Source organism: Siniperca chuatsi, linkage group LG10, assembly GCF_020085105.1.
Source record: "Siniperca chuatsi isolate FFG_IHB_CAS linkage group LG10, ASM2008510v1, whole genome shotgun sequence".
NCBI lineage: Eukaryota > Metazoa > Chordata > Actinopteri > Centrarchiformes > Sinipercidae > Siniperca > Siniperca chuatsi.
The window spans coordinates 15,849,148-15,863,741 of NC_058051.1; the positions used below are offsets into that span (position 1 = coordinate 15,849,148).

The following is a 14,594-nucleotide window of genomic DNA, read 5'->3' on the forward strand; positions in this document are numbered from 1 at the left end:
TTCAAAGGTGCCAGACAAGGCAAGCTTTATTTAACACAGCAAAAACAAAAAAAGGAAAAAAAAGTCAATTTTCCAAAATAGATTTTAAACAAATGTACATGTCAATCAAAAAAAGGCAAAAAAAAAGCTACCAAATAAATATTCACATCAACAATATTTTCATGTGACATCCTTCAAGATGTCTTACAATGATTATAAAACAAGAGACTGTATGTACAATCATACAACTTCAATAGGACATGCTTAGGAGTTTGACTGCACCATTGTACCACACACTGACTATAACACAAAGGCTGCATATTAACTGACATGGTCTGTGAGCCGCCCATCTATCTCATCTTCAGAGGGCCTGGCATCAGCTCCCTAACCCAAAGAAAAATATCAAGAAATGTTTTTTTGAACAAGCCTGGCAATAAATGCATAACTGAAGCCGTAATAATGGATGTGGGGATGTCTGCTTGTGAGCCAACCCTCTCTATCCACACAAACAACCCAAGAGCCAGCCTCTGCTTCCTACGCTGAATTGTTGCTAGGCAATGCTGAGGAATTTGGTGTGTGACCATGAACTGGAAGCCTTTGTGCAAATCACCACTATAAGTTCCTGTGACTACCGGGGGCACTCCACAGCTCCATAAAGACGCTACAACTATCTCAGTGAGATATTTCCAAAATAACACCGGGACTCACATCATGCTTTTAAATACCAAAAAGAAAAAACTAAATACACAGCAACCATGAAAACAAATAATGGAAAAATAGCTTTCTTTGGACAGGGCCAGCCTGTGCATTTTGATTACTTGTTCTCCTTAGTCCCACATTATTTCCTTTTTTCCACACACTAGCCCTTTTCACAAGATGATTGTTAGACTTTTGAATGTTTCCAAGTGGATTTCCAATTTAAAAACCATATACTGCACTGTCAACTCACTCAAGCAGTTTACTTAAGTCCTACTGCCTCAATATTTTTATTATGATGATGTAAAATTGAAAGCAACTTCTAGCATCTCCAACTCAAAGAGCGTTGTTCCCTCTTATTCACATGCTCTGATCTATTTCATAGCACAACATCATCATTGGTTATTCTATATACCAGTGGCTACTTACACGGAGGAGGAGGGGCAAACGCAGATCAGCAGCCTCTTTGTACAGCAGAGATGGTTTCAGTCTATTATGTGGATGTCCATGGAGCGCTATAGCATGACAGTAATCACAAAGCTGCATCTTTATTGCCACACAGGTTACCTTGCATCACAAGCACTTAAATCATTATTGCTTTATGGTTAGAAGCACAGAGATCAATGCTGCACACACATATAACCATGAAGCCAATGATTTAAGCTCACAAAAGGGTCCAATTTTTGCTCCGTAGTCATTGTAACCTACAGTAAGTGCTGCTTATTGGAGGTCAATACATTAACAAGAGTGTACGACACAAAAACTAGAGTCATCTTGGAAGAGTAGAGTCAAGTTGGGAGTGCTACATTGGATTGTTGCAAACGAGAGAAATCCACAGGCATATTACAGTAGTCAAAAAATCTCAATGACTTCTGGGAATATGATATGAAAGGCATTTTTCAAAACTGCATACCATTTGAGAATTGTTGAAAAACTCTCAACAACACAATGCTACAAATCTTTTCTAATCTACAAACCAGATTTTCACATTTGCAGTCAGCCTGCCTTAGGCAGGCGTTATCCTATGCTTTTAAATATGCCTCATAATACTTTGACTGGCATCAGTAACCAGCCACAGCTTCATTAACAACACTCGACAGCTAGGCATTGAACTGTTTATGCTCCTGGTCACAACAAAAGCATCTTTTCTTATCTTTTACTGTAAAATGTGTCTGTTCCATCACCAAAATAGTATTTTAAAATAGACTCCAGCTGTGACAGCAGAGATACCGGAAGCCAGACTAAACTTCCATTCATTTTTTGTGTGTCCTCATTTCATTTTGTACACACAGAGCCTCCTCGCCTCCTCCACTTAGTCCACTGAAAGCCTGCGGAGCAGCGCTGTCCAGAGCTACACAACCATGCATCAACAATCCATGCAGGTTGAAATAGTCTAGACTGCTGTCTGCACAGCAGCCTGCGCTCATAGCTCTTATCCCTGCTCTCATCACCACTGAGACAATGAGAACAGCTCTCTATGTAATAGCTCTCACTGTGGTTTGTCCCACTACTCCCTCTACATCTTTCACAGGCCTAAATGGGGACACCAGCGACAAGCTATTTCACACCTCACATACCTTACTAAGAGGGACGTACAGGATTTTGCTAATTCCTGACAGTTTCATGCTAGATATATTTTTGTACTTAGAAAAATATCCATTGAATTGTCTGAGAGGCATTTACATCACAAGATTAAACGTCACACGTTGCACATTTCCAATTTGGACAAAATCAACATGTGCCTAGAGATAGTAAAATCAGACAGATGTAACACCATTGTAGTTGCATACTGTTTACAGGTGAAAAAATGATAGCTCGATGATCAAACCTTGACGGATATTGTTTGTTCGAAAGCAAGATAAACAATTGTGGAATAAGATGTGCGCTAAAAGGTTCAGGAGCAAGTGGACAGCGAGGTGTCCACCTCTTCTGATGGGTGTTTGGTTTCCGGGGGGGTGAGGGAAGGATTCAGCAGGAAGCCCCTGATAAAACCATCGTGCCCACCCCCTTCCCCGAGACCAAAGAGGCAGGGGCTTGGGGTTGCATGTGATGACTGTAACCCAAGAGGTCTCCACTCACATGACCGAGCAGCTCTTGGCCTTCTCCTTCTTGAAGGTGGAGGAGAGCAAATCCGACTTGCTGGGCAGGTGGAGAAGTCTTTTGGAGAGACGGCGGGTGGGGCTGGACTTTGGGAGAGGCTGCAGCTTGTTGATGCAGGCCATCGCTGCGGTGCGGAACACGCTGTGGATGCTTTTCTCCGAGGTGAACGCTGAGCACTCCAGGTAAGCCTCTGCACCCAGCTGCTTGGCCATAGCAGAACCCTACAATAAATGGAGTGATGAAGGGTGATGTTCATAACATCCTTTAATACGTTTTCATTGTTTTCTATTTGCACCAGCGTCACCAGGTAGTGTGGAGTTCAGGAAGAGATGCCTCTGCAAGCTCATAAAATGGCTGTGAAATTAAAAATGAGGATGATGCCATCATTGAATTCTCTAGGTGACAATAGGTGACTCATATTCTTGACCCCTTTGTCATCATAAAAAAGATTCAAGAAATTAATGAATCAGATTCCCAAAATGATTTTTGAAATACTTGAAAATAATAGCTCCAATGGAAGTGGAGCCTAAAACAGAGCCTTAACAGATATTATGATATATATCAATAACAAAGAAGGTCTGCTGATTATTGTAATATTTATTTTTTTCAACAAAATGACTTCTGAAAAACAAACGTTTAATAACTGTACTATTTAAGTGTGGTTGTCATACGTGTTTTTTGTTAACATTTTTAATTCGGCATTGACTATATTCCTGACAAACTATATGTGTTACTTATTTTTTCTCACCTGCTCATAGGTGATGGGAGTCTGTTTCTGATTGGACAGCTCCATCAGCGTGCAGACATCTGTGCGCAGGTCGGTCTTACAGCCAATGAGCAGGATACGTGTGCTCGGACAGAAGTCCAGGATCTCAGTTTTCCACTGTGGACAAAAAAGGACAATCAGTTCAGTGGATCCATTTTGCCAAAGTGTGGAGTAAATAATAACCTGTAAATATTTACTGCACAATCCTATAGTATACTTTCACAAAAACAAGCTATATTTGAAAGAATTGCTGATATTAAGTGTGTGACAATGGGGTACAAAAGAGAATTAGAGAATGAGGTACTGCAGCCATTACCTTCTTCAGACTGCTGTCGACAGTGTCTGGGCGGCTGATGTCAAAACACAGCAAAACTGCGTCTGAGTCACTGTAGCACAGGGGTCTCACATTATCGTAGTATGGAGAACCTTAGAGGGCAGAAAAAGAGAATTAATAATGTGGATAAAAGACAGGAAGACAAACTTTGAAAACACACACAGGCATCTTTGATTTCAAGTAGTTCCATGTGCCATCAATGACCTCGATGTGGCCCCTTTTGACCACAGGAACTCAAAGCCGAATGAGTGCAGTGGTGAATATTGCTGATTTGTGAGACAAACGTTTCAGAGGAATCTTGCACAGCCACCATTTTGAAATATTGACAAAGGACCTCAATGTTTTCCTCATCTTCATGGTGAAATGGTAACACACTTTGTAGTTCTCAAAGTTTCTCTGTACGTTTTGTTCCTGAATGTTTGATAGAAAAGGGCCTTTTGATATTTTTAAAACTTTGGTCAGACCTGCAGGGGACTGCACATACTTTTCTGGTGCCACATTACAAGGCACATTTTCATATCAAAGGTACAAGGGTTTAGGCTAAATCTGCATTGTAAAATGTTTAAGCGTTCATGATTTTAGCCAATGATTAATTCATTTTAAGTGGAGATTGTTTCAGGAATTGATTGCTGTGACAACAGGCAGTTGGTCAGAGCAAAAAGGGTGATAGAGCAGCAGAGTGACAGAGGCAGAGCGAAAGAATACAGCTGCGGGGATTATGTGCAATCGGCATCACTTCTCCAGCTGAGCCTCACTTTGCTGTTCCTGAAACTGCTCTTTTCCCTGCTCCTATATCCTCTGCTGGCATTTCAGAGGGAGAGAAGATGACAATCGAGCACTAAATCCTCATTGATCTTCTCTTGCAGTAGATTACGCAAGTGCAACGGTGGGGCTTGGGGCAGGCAGACGCTCCCACTCATGCTCAGAATCCTTAAGTAAACCACCCACCCCCCCAAAAATCCTCTGCTCGGCGCGCACTATCTCCAGTCCCTCTGTTACCACAGCAACAGCCTTGGAATCCACCATCTACATCAGGCATTCCTCCCACCTCTCCATAAAGGCTCGCCTTAACTGCCAATCAATCATTTTACACCGCAAACTGCCCACCCACCTACTGTTGGGGACATTCCTCTGCTCTGCAACAGAGTTGGGGACCACAGACATACATCCATCACACACAAAGACACACACATTCACACATGCCAACACCACACCTAATGACACACAGACTCACTATTTAAATTTGGCAGCAGCCAGAGGTGAACCCAATCTGTGATCAGATGAAACAGAAGAGGAGCAGCTCAATGGGATTAACATGTTTACTTTAGGCTCCGTGTGAATCCCAAAAGGGATTCAGTGTTCCCCTTATAGCTACAGATAACAAAAGCAGTCTGTGTAATCACTCATAAGATTTTACAACCATCCTAATTGATTTACAGCATAGAAAACAATGCATCAGTAGAAAACATATGAAAAAGCATACACAACATGGATATGTGCATATAGATCTGTTTCATGAATACTTAATGATTTTCCACATTATCAAAGGGTAAAACTGAATTTGCCAGCTGCCGGGCGCTGTGAGTGGAATAATGACAAGCTGCGATGAAATTCCTCAGGGCTCAATGTCCTGGAGAAAGTAAACATCGCTGCAAAGGAACAAAGGGACACGCTTGTTGTATTATAACTCTGTTTCTATGCCTTTGGATAGAAAAATTACTTTGTTCTACTCTTAATTCTCTTGATTTACTACGACTGTATTTTTACAAAGAGGACAGACGCCTCCCCCTTAAGAATGCAAATTATATTATTGTCCTAACACCATTTACACCTAGGGCTGGAGTAGAAAAGACACGCTCATCTGTGAGACAACTTTGCGTTTGTTGACTGTGAAAATTGACACACATTAAAATCAGAACAATTAGCACCACTGGGATGATGAGTCTCTGTGTGTGTGTGTGTGTGTGTGTGTGGCGACTCTGAGGAATCTCATAGGAGAGTCAGAGGCAGGGCACTCTATAAATCTTCCCAATCTCCCACAAGGGGTTATCACAGCGCTGGGAAACTGGGTGTGATTCTGCATTAAATGGCCACTGATCTAAATGCAGCAATCAATGGAAAGCTGCACAGGGGGTCCAAGAGCCTTTGCAATTAAAGCTGACAAATTAGTTCCCTTGCCAAGAGACGTATAGGATGCTTTTTTTTCTCTACAGAAATCGATTTTATATTTCATTTTGGACAAACGATGCATGATTCAGTAGGCGTATTTATCCTATTTTCAAAGGGAATAAATAAAAAAATGATATGAATGTGTAAATATTAGTATTTGATGCTCCACAGCATGCTGTTTGGGTACAGTAGCAGCCTTGGCAGCACTCTCCTGACACTCCAGGACCCAGTTTCTAATCCTGGAAGAATAGCTGTTTCTGTTGTGGCAAGAAAAAGCCAGGAGGAAGAGAGGAGGGAAAGCAGGAGTGTAGCCTACTGAGGCAGATCACAAAGAGCCCTCCTCTGCCATTAATCCTTCACCCCCTGCAGTCTGATATCACAGAGTACCAGTCTCTGTCTCTTACCCTCGCTTCCCTCCTTCTCTCCATTGCAACAACCCAAAGAATGGCCTGGATAGACAGTTTAATACACATGCAGAGCCTAAGCATGCTCCAAATGTACCCTTTCTTCCCTTTACTCAACAGCATGCCTCTACAACAGATGGAGAGTTTCTGAGGCATGAAACGTGGAGAGTGAGGCTGAGTTACTGGGGAATGGGAGGAAAAGAAAAGAGCATAACCAAATTCCTGCGGCTGAGCTCAACTCCATCCGTCTTGATGGTGTGGTGCCCAGAGCTAAGTGTCGAGGTGGAAATTGGGCCACAGCAGAAGTAAGCTTCATAGGCTGAGACGACGGGCCTTGTGTTGGAGCGTACAGGTGGGGGAGGGGAGGATCTGCTTTTCTGTGTGTGCATAAGTGAGAGTTTCAGTGTATTTTTGTGCATGTGTGCTTAATCAACAGAGTGACATAGCCCGTCTTCTTCATTAGCACACTCCTCTCCTACCGTGAGAATGCAGGGGTCAGACAGATTAATGATCCAGTGATGGGATGACTCACAGATTTGGGTATGAGAGTAGCCCTGCCCCTCCACCCACACTTAGCCGGCTGGGAGCTGTGCTGCTGCTGCTGCTGCTGCTGCAGCTGACAACTACGGACTTCACAGCCATGCCAAAAAACACACTACATTGCGTCAGACAGTTGTTCCCTGGTTTCACATGCCAGAGCCAGTCAGCATCACCACTGAAGTCCCCTGCAGGGAGAGAGAGGGCGGTTCTTTGTTCCTGAGCATCACCGCATCTGAACTGTTAACAAGCTTCACTTTGTAACTTGACACTGTCAAAGTTGATCACACTCTGGATTTTGAAGTTGAGTCAAAGAACAGATTATTTAAAAAATGTAAACGAAAACCTTGATGTGCATTAAATTAAAAGTGTATTCTGCTAGTAATCTTTTGCAAAGTCATAATCAGAGTCTCAGAGGTAAAAAACTATTCTTTGATATTTTATAGATCAAACAATTAATTAATTAATCAAAAAATAATCGACTGATTAATCTATAATTAAAATTATTATTAGTTGTATCCCTTAAACAGACTGAACCCTAAAAATTGCTAAAAGCTGAGTGGTCATTAGAAATGACTGATATATAGCCATTAACATGATTATTGTCTATTAACAATGCCTCTCTTTATACAGATTGTTTCATCAGCCTAAATGGATATTGGGTTCATAACAAATCAGTCTCATTAATCAATCAGACAAGAAATGATTACATATACAGTATCCTCTTAAACTCAAAGGCTTTATCAGCAAGACCATTCAACCTGAAATAAATTACTCACTAACACTATAACAAGATTCATTATTCACTATACATGAGTTACAGCCACTGGACGGTGTTCGCCTTCCCCCTCTTTCTCTCTCCTCCCTGCGTGTCTGATTGGACCAGGCTGATTAAAACCGGTGGATTGATTTTGGTCTGTAAATCCATAGCGGGGCTGGGAGAAGGAGCTGCCTGCCATGTGGAAGACGGGGATGAGGTCAGTCCAATCAATGAAGGAGAATCGGGATAATGAGGAGAACCTCTCAGTGTGGTGGGGCCGCAGCGGCACAACACCACGCAATTAGTGCAAATTACAGTAAGAAGAGGAAACTGTACGGTGTGACAAACAAATAGCCCCTGTGCCTGTCGTCCATCACCAGGAGCCTGACATGAGATACATGAGAGTCATCTATCACAAATGAAGGGGAAGGGGGGGTGACATACGTTCAGTGGAACATGAGAGTGAAAATTCATTTAAAGCAACTACAAAGAAGTTTCATTTTGCGTCAATTTTGGCAGGCCCTGTGGTCAAAAGCAGAAGTGTTTCCACCACCTCGTGTCGTAAAGATCTTGATCTGGCTAGCGTGTGCAATTGCTTTGGAAGCGAGTGAAAGAAAGATGCAACTTATTTTGATACTATTTTTCATTTTTGAAACACAGCTATTTGTAGGATGCAGTGACAATGAGGTAATGTATCTATTTGTGGCTATGTAATAACTCTAATATGACGACGGCCATCTTGGTTACATCTAAGCCTACAACTAACAGATTTGGTTGCTCTGTAATAGTAATTCTGTCGAGAAAGCTAAAGTTATCAACATTCCCTATTAATGTTATGTCCTCTTAATAATAAGCCAACAGCAAGATATAGCTCGGTAGCAAGGCCAACATAAAATGTTATGTTATAAACCAGTTGTATTACAATAATGTCCACCTTGACCTATATCTCCATGGACTGTACACAGCCAAATAAAATAGACATATTACATACCAGTCTAGGAGGAAGAGGGCCAATTCAGGATCGGTTTTAAATCCTTTCAAATTCCGCAATTCTCTCCATCTGTTGAATGACAACCAAGGCTGACTTGAGTTTCCCCCCATGCTCTTTCACTGTCCCTTTTAGCTTTTTTAAAATTCCTCAGTCAGTTCTTTTCTTTTTCTCTTTGCTGATCTTGCCCCAGTTTCAGTCATAACCACAACATATAATGTCAAAAATAAAATTCTCAAAAAAAACCAAACTCCTCCTGCTTCCTTTAACCGTACTACTCACTGCGAAACTTGCCCTGGAAAATGTAAACATAGGCTCTTCTGGTCTGCAGGGTGCTTGCTGTAAATTGTATAGTTAGATTTTGTGGGGAATTGGACCATGTGACAAGCATATAGAATACCTATATGGAAATAGCCAATCTTCTCGCTGATGGTCTTGTTTGCTATTGTAGGTCATATAGAGTCATCAGTATTAAAGAGACTGTTTCATAACCAGTTAAAAACTCATTGTAGTTGCTTTAAGTCTTTAAATCAAATTTCAAGCCTGTTACAAATAAAAATATTTACATCACCATGAATAACTTTCTGTGATGCCTTTTGTGGTCAGTTTAATCTGTTAATTTACAACTACAGTATGCGTACTGTATATGCTGTTCTGTACTGCATATTGTACTCTATTGCATGGTATGTGTTTGTTGTTTGTTGCGTTCATTGTTCCTTGTGATGCAAATTAGTTGGAAACCAGCTGGTGCAATTTTGGATTGTGCATGAATAAGGAGGAGGAAGCAACAAAAACAAACAGAGGGAGGAAAAGAGTTGAAACAATGAAAGATGGGCAGGAAAAAAGTGTAAATGTGAACAGAAAAGCTGCATATACAAGTGAAAAGAAGAACAAGAAATGAAGAAAGAAATAAAGAAAGAAAGAGAAAGAAAGAATCTCAAACTCAGTCTGAAGGGGTATTCAGAGTCTTAATCCCCTGCATCATGCTGTTCGAGTGGGTGCCCCGGAGCAGCATATGGAGGCGAATGCAGGTCACCAGAGTTTCTGAGCTGCCTCCTGTCTGTCTGCTCCAGAAAACCTTCCTGCTCAACAGGATGTCTCTCTGTGTGCCCATCATCCCCCGGCACCAGGCCCACTCCTGCTGGCCAGACCAAAGGTCCACAGTCTGGGATTAAAAAGCAGGATTTGGTCTGGGGATGGAATTACACTCACTTTTTTCCTGTTGCCACTTTTGGATGGGGGGGCTGCGAGAATGCAGTACAAATACTGCATCATCTCATACAAGTGGGTCTGTTACATAAAGGATTTGTTGTACACAGACACTCATATGCACAAAAACACATGCACACACACATACACACACACACACACACACACACACACACACACACACACACACAAGCCAACTTGCTCAGCTATGGTGACCTAGTGAGGCTACAGATACGTCCAGCACAGGTGTGAATGGAGAGGGATGTGGGCTGGAGAGAGGAACCATTGTGCAGCGAGCATGAGGGGAATCAAACAGGTGCTGCAGACCCGTGTTCACAGTATCCAGGTCAACACTCTAAACAGCAGATCCCTGGGGAGATCCACACTGACACATTGACCCTCTTTTTCACGCTTAGTGTAAATGAACATATGATGCACAAAGTCAGCAATAACAAGTGAAGCGGAATAATCACTGTCTTTCTGCCTAGTTTCCAGTGAAACATATTAGGCAGAGAAACGCACTTGTAGATCTGTCAATCCTTTATCCCGCCACATGCAAAAATGTGATATAACAGGAAATTTAATTAGCTGCAGTTTAGAGATTTGAAAGATGACTGAGACTCAGCAGTTCAACAAGTGCACATTTTGTGTGCTCCTGCATCAACAAAAGAGTATGAGGCATGCCCATAAGCCTTTAAGTAATTAAACACCACTTTCATGCTATCTCCTTTTAATCCAAGATGGACAGGGTCATGACAATTACATTCCTAGCTCCCAAAAGGGGAATATCTTTGAGGAAATTCAAAGGCGCAGCTCTCCTTTCAGCTGAGACAGACGCTCATTACATTCACAGCGTATTGCCTAATATCCCAGTCTCCTTCAGCGCTGCAGGCAATATGGCAAGCCATGATGACAGACAGAGAAAAGGTGATCAGTTACCTGAAGTGTCCCACAGACTGAGCTCCACTCTCTGCTCCTCCAGCTCCAGACAGGCTGTGTAGTTTTCAAATACCGTGGGCACGTAGGTCTGGGGAGCAATTAGCAACACGATGCCATTAGTGGGGAGGTGTCAGTCAGTCAGCTACAGGTATGGAATTTATCTAGTTAATTAGTGCAACACAAAAACACGCACTGAGGGGTCAATCAAATAATAAGCCTAATGCAGTTTTTCCCTCAATATGAAGGAATTTCGGATCAATCAGTCAGATGAATCACTGCAGCTGCAGGAAATATTTAGCTCAGGCCAATATATAATGAAGCAATCATAAATGCCTAGGGAATACATTGATCATGTGATTAAAAAAAGCTAATGCATTTAAATATATTACGGTAAACGCATACAATATAAACCAAGAGGACGAAATTTTATGAAAATGCGCATGAAAACTGTGACTGCAATAGACGCACCGATTTTTTTTCCTGCCACATTCAGTCATCCTAAGATAATTTAACAAAATACAGAACATCTTTATGTGCATACATTTTAAGTTCACTTTTCACAAACAGTTCACATAAGAGCATACCTCTGGATAACAATCCTTCGCCAGGACTTGCAACATCGCCGTTTTTCCGCATTGAACGTCTCCCACAAGAACCAGTTTACATCTCACCACCAGCGGCTGTGTATTTCTCCTTTCCTTCATGATGTTAATGATGGTCCAGTGTTTTTCTTTTTTATTCGCAGAAAATGTCAAAAACAAGCAGCTGAACAGCACAGAAATCGTCCCAGTGTGATCGAGCGTCCTGATGTCTGGCCCTCGGAGGATGCTCGCAGTTGATCTGATTGAATTTGCCACTGCGACTCTTTATACGGGCGAGCAGCAGCCAATAGGAGCTCGCCATTCCACAGGCTTTCTAACATCCCTTCACTGCACTCAGTGCTGTTCTCAGAAAGCAAAAACAAGTTATTTTGTCAAGGATGATAGAGCAGCTGCGCATTACATTGTAAGAGTTTAATAGTTATACTCATTTATGTTTCCCTGGAAAAAATAAGCAAATCCATTATTATGTACAAGTAATTTCTGCTCCTTCTCCAATAAATTGATGTGAAACTGTTTTAACATTAGATTTTAGGGTGTATGAATTAAGTAGCAGTCACTGCAGGCTTCTGTTTTGTCACCTGTGGGTCCTGTCACTTGGCCTGCTGCTAATTGATTGATTAGATTGACTTGACTCACTGGATCAATAGCATACCACTGGCTGAGGACAATGGGACTGACAGACCAATCCACAGTGGACTAATTAGTTAACTTTAATTTGCACAAGAGAGTCAAGTAAGTTTTATCAAAACAACTCAACTGCTTCTTTTTGAAAATTATTCTCCATCTTCCACAACTGGTCTGAAATTCCTAGATTTTGCAGTGTGGAAGGTAATATCATTATATGAGGCAAATTAGCACTGAACCTCTTTTTTCTGTAATTGTGTATTTAACAATGATGTTTGATTTCTCATAAGTGGTCAATTTCTTCTAAAACAACATTTCTTACTGATTACAGTTACGCTAACACGAGAGATTTAAAGAATGTTTCAGTGAATGTTTGCTGATCAAAGGGCAGTCTGACCTGTATCAGTGTAGCGCTCAGTATAATACCACCATGTCGACATGCGGTAGGATGGTGTGAGGCCCCCTGATAGGTGACCAGCTATCGGCTGCCCACAGGGTCAAATCAGAGGTCTTCCCTCTCACTTGTGCTGGTCAAACCCCTGAAGACACACAGACACTGACTTTCACACCCTGAAGGTTATTACTGTATGGAAACAGTATCTCATTGTTAGGAAAAGGAGAATTAAAAGATAAAAGTCAATTAACTGCCTTCCCCCAGTGTCTCACAGCCTACTAGCTAATTTACTTACTATCGCCAATCAGAGCTCTTGCAGTTTTTGCCCCAGTGGGTCAAAGCAATTTGCCTTTGTTCACAAACAGCCCGTTTCATTCATCCCCCATGCTGGGATCTGTCTGTGTTTTACAGCCCAATATGTCATACACAGCTCTGATTGTGGGGGTTGTGTCTGCATGTCAGGAGAAAATGTTTTGTATTGCTATTAGCATTTCATTTACATCATCAACAGCATTCGAGCAATTGCACTTTCTCTCTTTGTTCATAGTATTTCATGTGATTTTACACCAATCTTTCAAGTGAATGTTGTAAAATAATACTGCTCATAATCAGTGGTGCAAAAAAGAGGAACTTTGTTGCTATACAATTTCATGTTTGGCAAAATTTTAAATAAATATATATATAATACATATATATAAGTATTTCTCCTGCAGTAAGATGGACAAAAAAAGTTTGTCTCCAAACTCAGTAATTGCTCTGATGCTGGAGACTACAGGTGAAGATAGTTAAAAAAGTTAAATCAGGCTACTAAAAGAGAAAAGAAAGACAGGAAAGAAAGAATGATAATACTAGTTAGCATGCTTGTAAATGAAGCAGCAACACCTTTAATTTCAGAACCTTTTTTGTTAACATATGGATTGTGCCTTTAAGTTTTTAAAGTTTTAATAAGCTACTTCTATGTTGCAACAAACTTGGCTAGCCCTTGTTAGAAATCCACTTTGTTTCAGCAAATAAGACATGATTGTGAAGTGAAGTCTTACTCAGTTGTCTTTTATAATATAGTAATGCATTAATCCTTTCTCAGTGTAAGGGCCAGAGTTAGATGGCTTTCCACTATTGTCTTGTGCCCAGGGTGTAATGCAGACCTAAAGAACTGTGAGAGAAATAATGTTCTATAATTTTCATAGTGAAAGCTTCACACAGTAATTACAGTATGTGGAGAAAAGAGGGCTGAAATATGCTGAGATTTCAGATTGTGCAGCCTTTCTTAATGCATTATAAACACTTCATTCCTGATTACTTGTACAGGCGTGACAATGGATGTATTAAAGAGGGAGGAGGCCCACTAAGGCTTCATATGTACAGGGCCAGGATTTTTGTGCTACGCTGCTGATTAGTAATAAAATAAAATGTAGAAATAGAATAATACTTAAATACAGTGGTGCATACAGAAAGACAGAAACTGTTAAGAAGAAAGTTGCAGACTATGAACTCTTTCTAACCCTTCGAAACTAACTGCAATTCATACATGAATGCCTCTGATGGGACAGAGAGAGACAGGTGGCTGTGAATAATCATCAGGCATAAAGTGACACCTTCCAATATGGCTGATACTAGAGGATGAGAAGGACAAGGCTGGGGAGGAGGAAATTGGGGGGGGGGGGGGGGGCTACTGGCAGGACAACGCATTGATGCCTTAAACCATCAAACCTCAATGTATTTAGTGACAGTGTTGGTAATTATCATCAACACAATGACAGCAGTCTACACACAGCCTCAGGAAAAGAGACAAAAGCTGAGTCACTAGCTCGCTCACAAGATTCTCAGACAGATAGAAACGTGAACTTCCTTATTTTCCTACTGCAAACTCATCAGCAGATGGTGTTGTAACCCAGGGTTTCTAGCATGATTTTCACACATGATAGTCTAGACTTACACATGAAGCAGCAATTTACAGTTTTTTGTGAGATCAACCAAAGAGGGAAGTGATATTGGGCTACCAATCGATAAAATGTGGTATTACATGCACAGGACAGATGGTAATTGATGATCATGTCCAGATGGAGGTGGCAATTACATGGCACTTCCTGAAT

General features: G+C 41.3%; 1 protein-coding gene across 1 annotated transcript; it reads right to left on the reverse strand.

Annotated features, from left to right (window-relative positions):
• Positions 1 to 11,729, reverse strand: rnd1b (Rho family GTPase 1b). Its single transcript, XM_044211709.1, has 5 exons — positions 11,466 to 11,729; positions 10,882 to 10,969; positions 3,858 to 3,967; positions 3,524 to 3,658; positions 1 to 2,996 (listed from the first exon to the last, which is right to left on the reverse strand). The coding sequence occupies exons 1-5, from the start codon at positions 11,583 to 11,585 to the stop codon at positions 2,751 to 2,753; spliced, it is 699 nt and encodes a 232-aa protein (XP_044067644.1). The 5' UTR covers positions 11,586 to 11,729; the 3' UTR covers positions 1 to 2,750.
• Positions 11,730 to 14,594: the final 2,865 nt, after the last annotated feature.

Coding starts and splice junctions, on each gene's coding strand:
- rnd1b (XM_044211709.1), bottom strand. CDS start 11,585: ATGAAGGAAAGGAGAAATACACAGCCGCTGGTGGTGAGATGTAAACTG. Junction 10,970..11,465: donor CGAAGGATTGTTATCCAGAG/GTATGCTCTTAT, acceptor ATTGCTCCCCAG/ACCTACGTGCCCACGGTATT. Junction 3,968..10,881: donor CAGTCTGTGGGACACTTCAG/GTAACTGATCAC, acceptor CTGCCCTCTAAG/GTTCTCCATACTACGATAAT.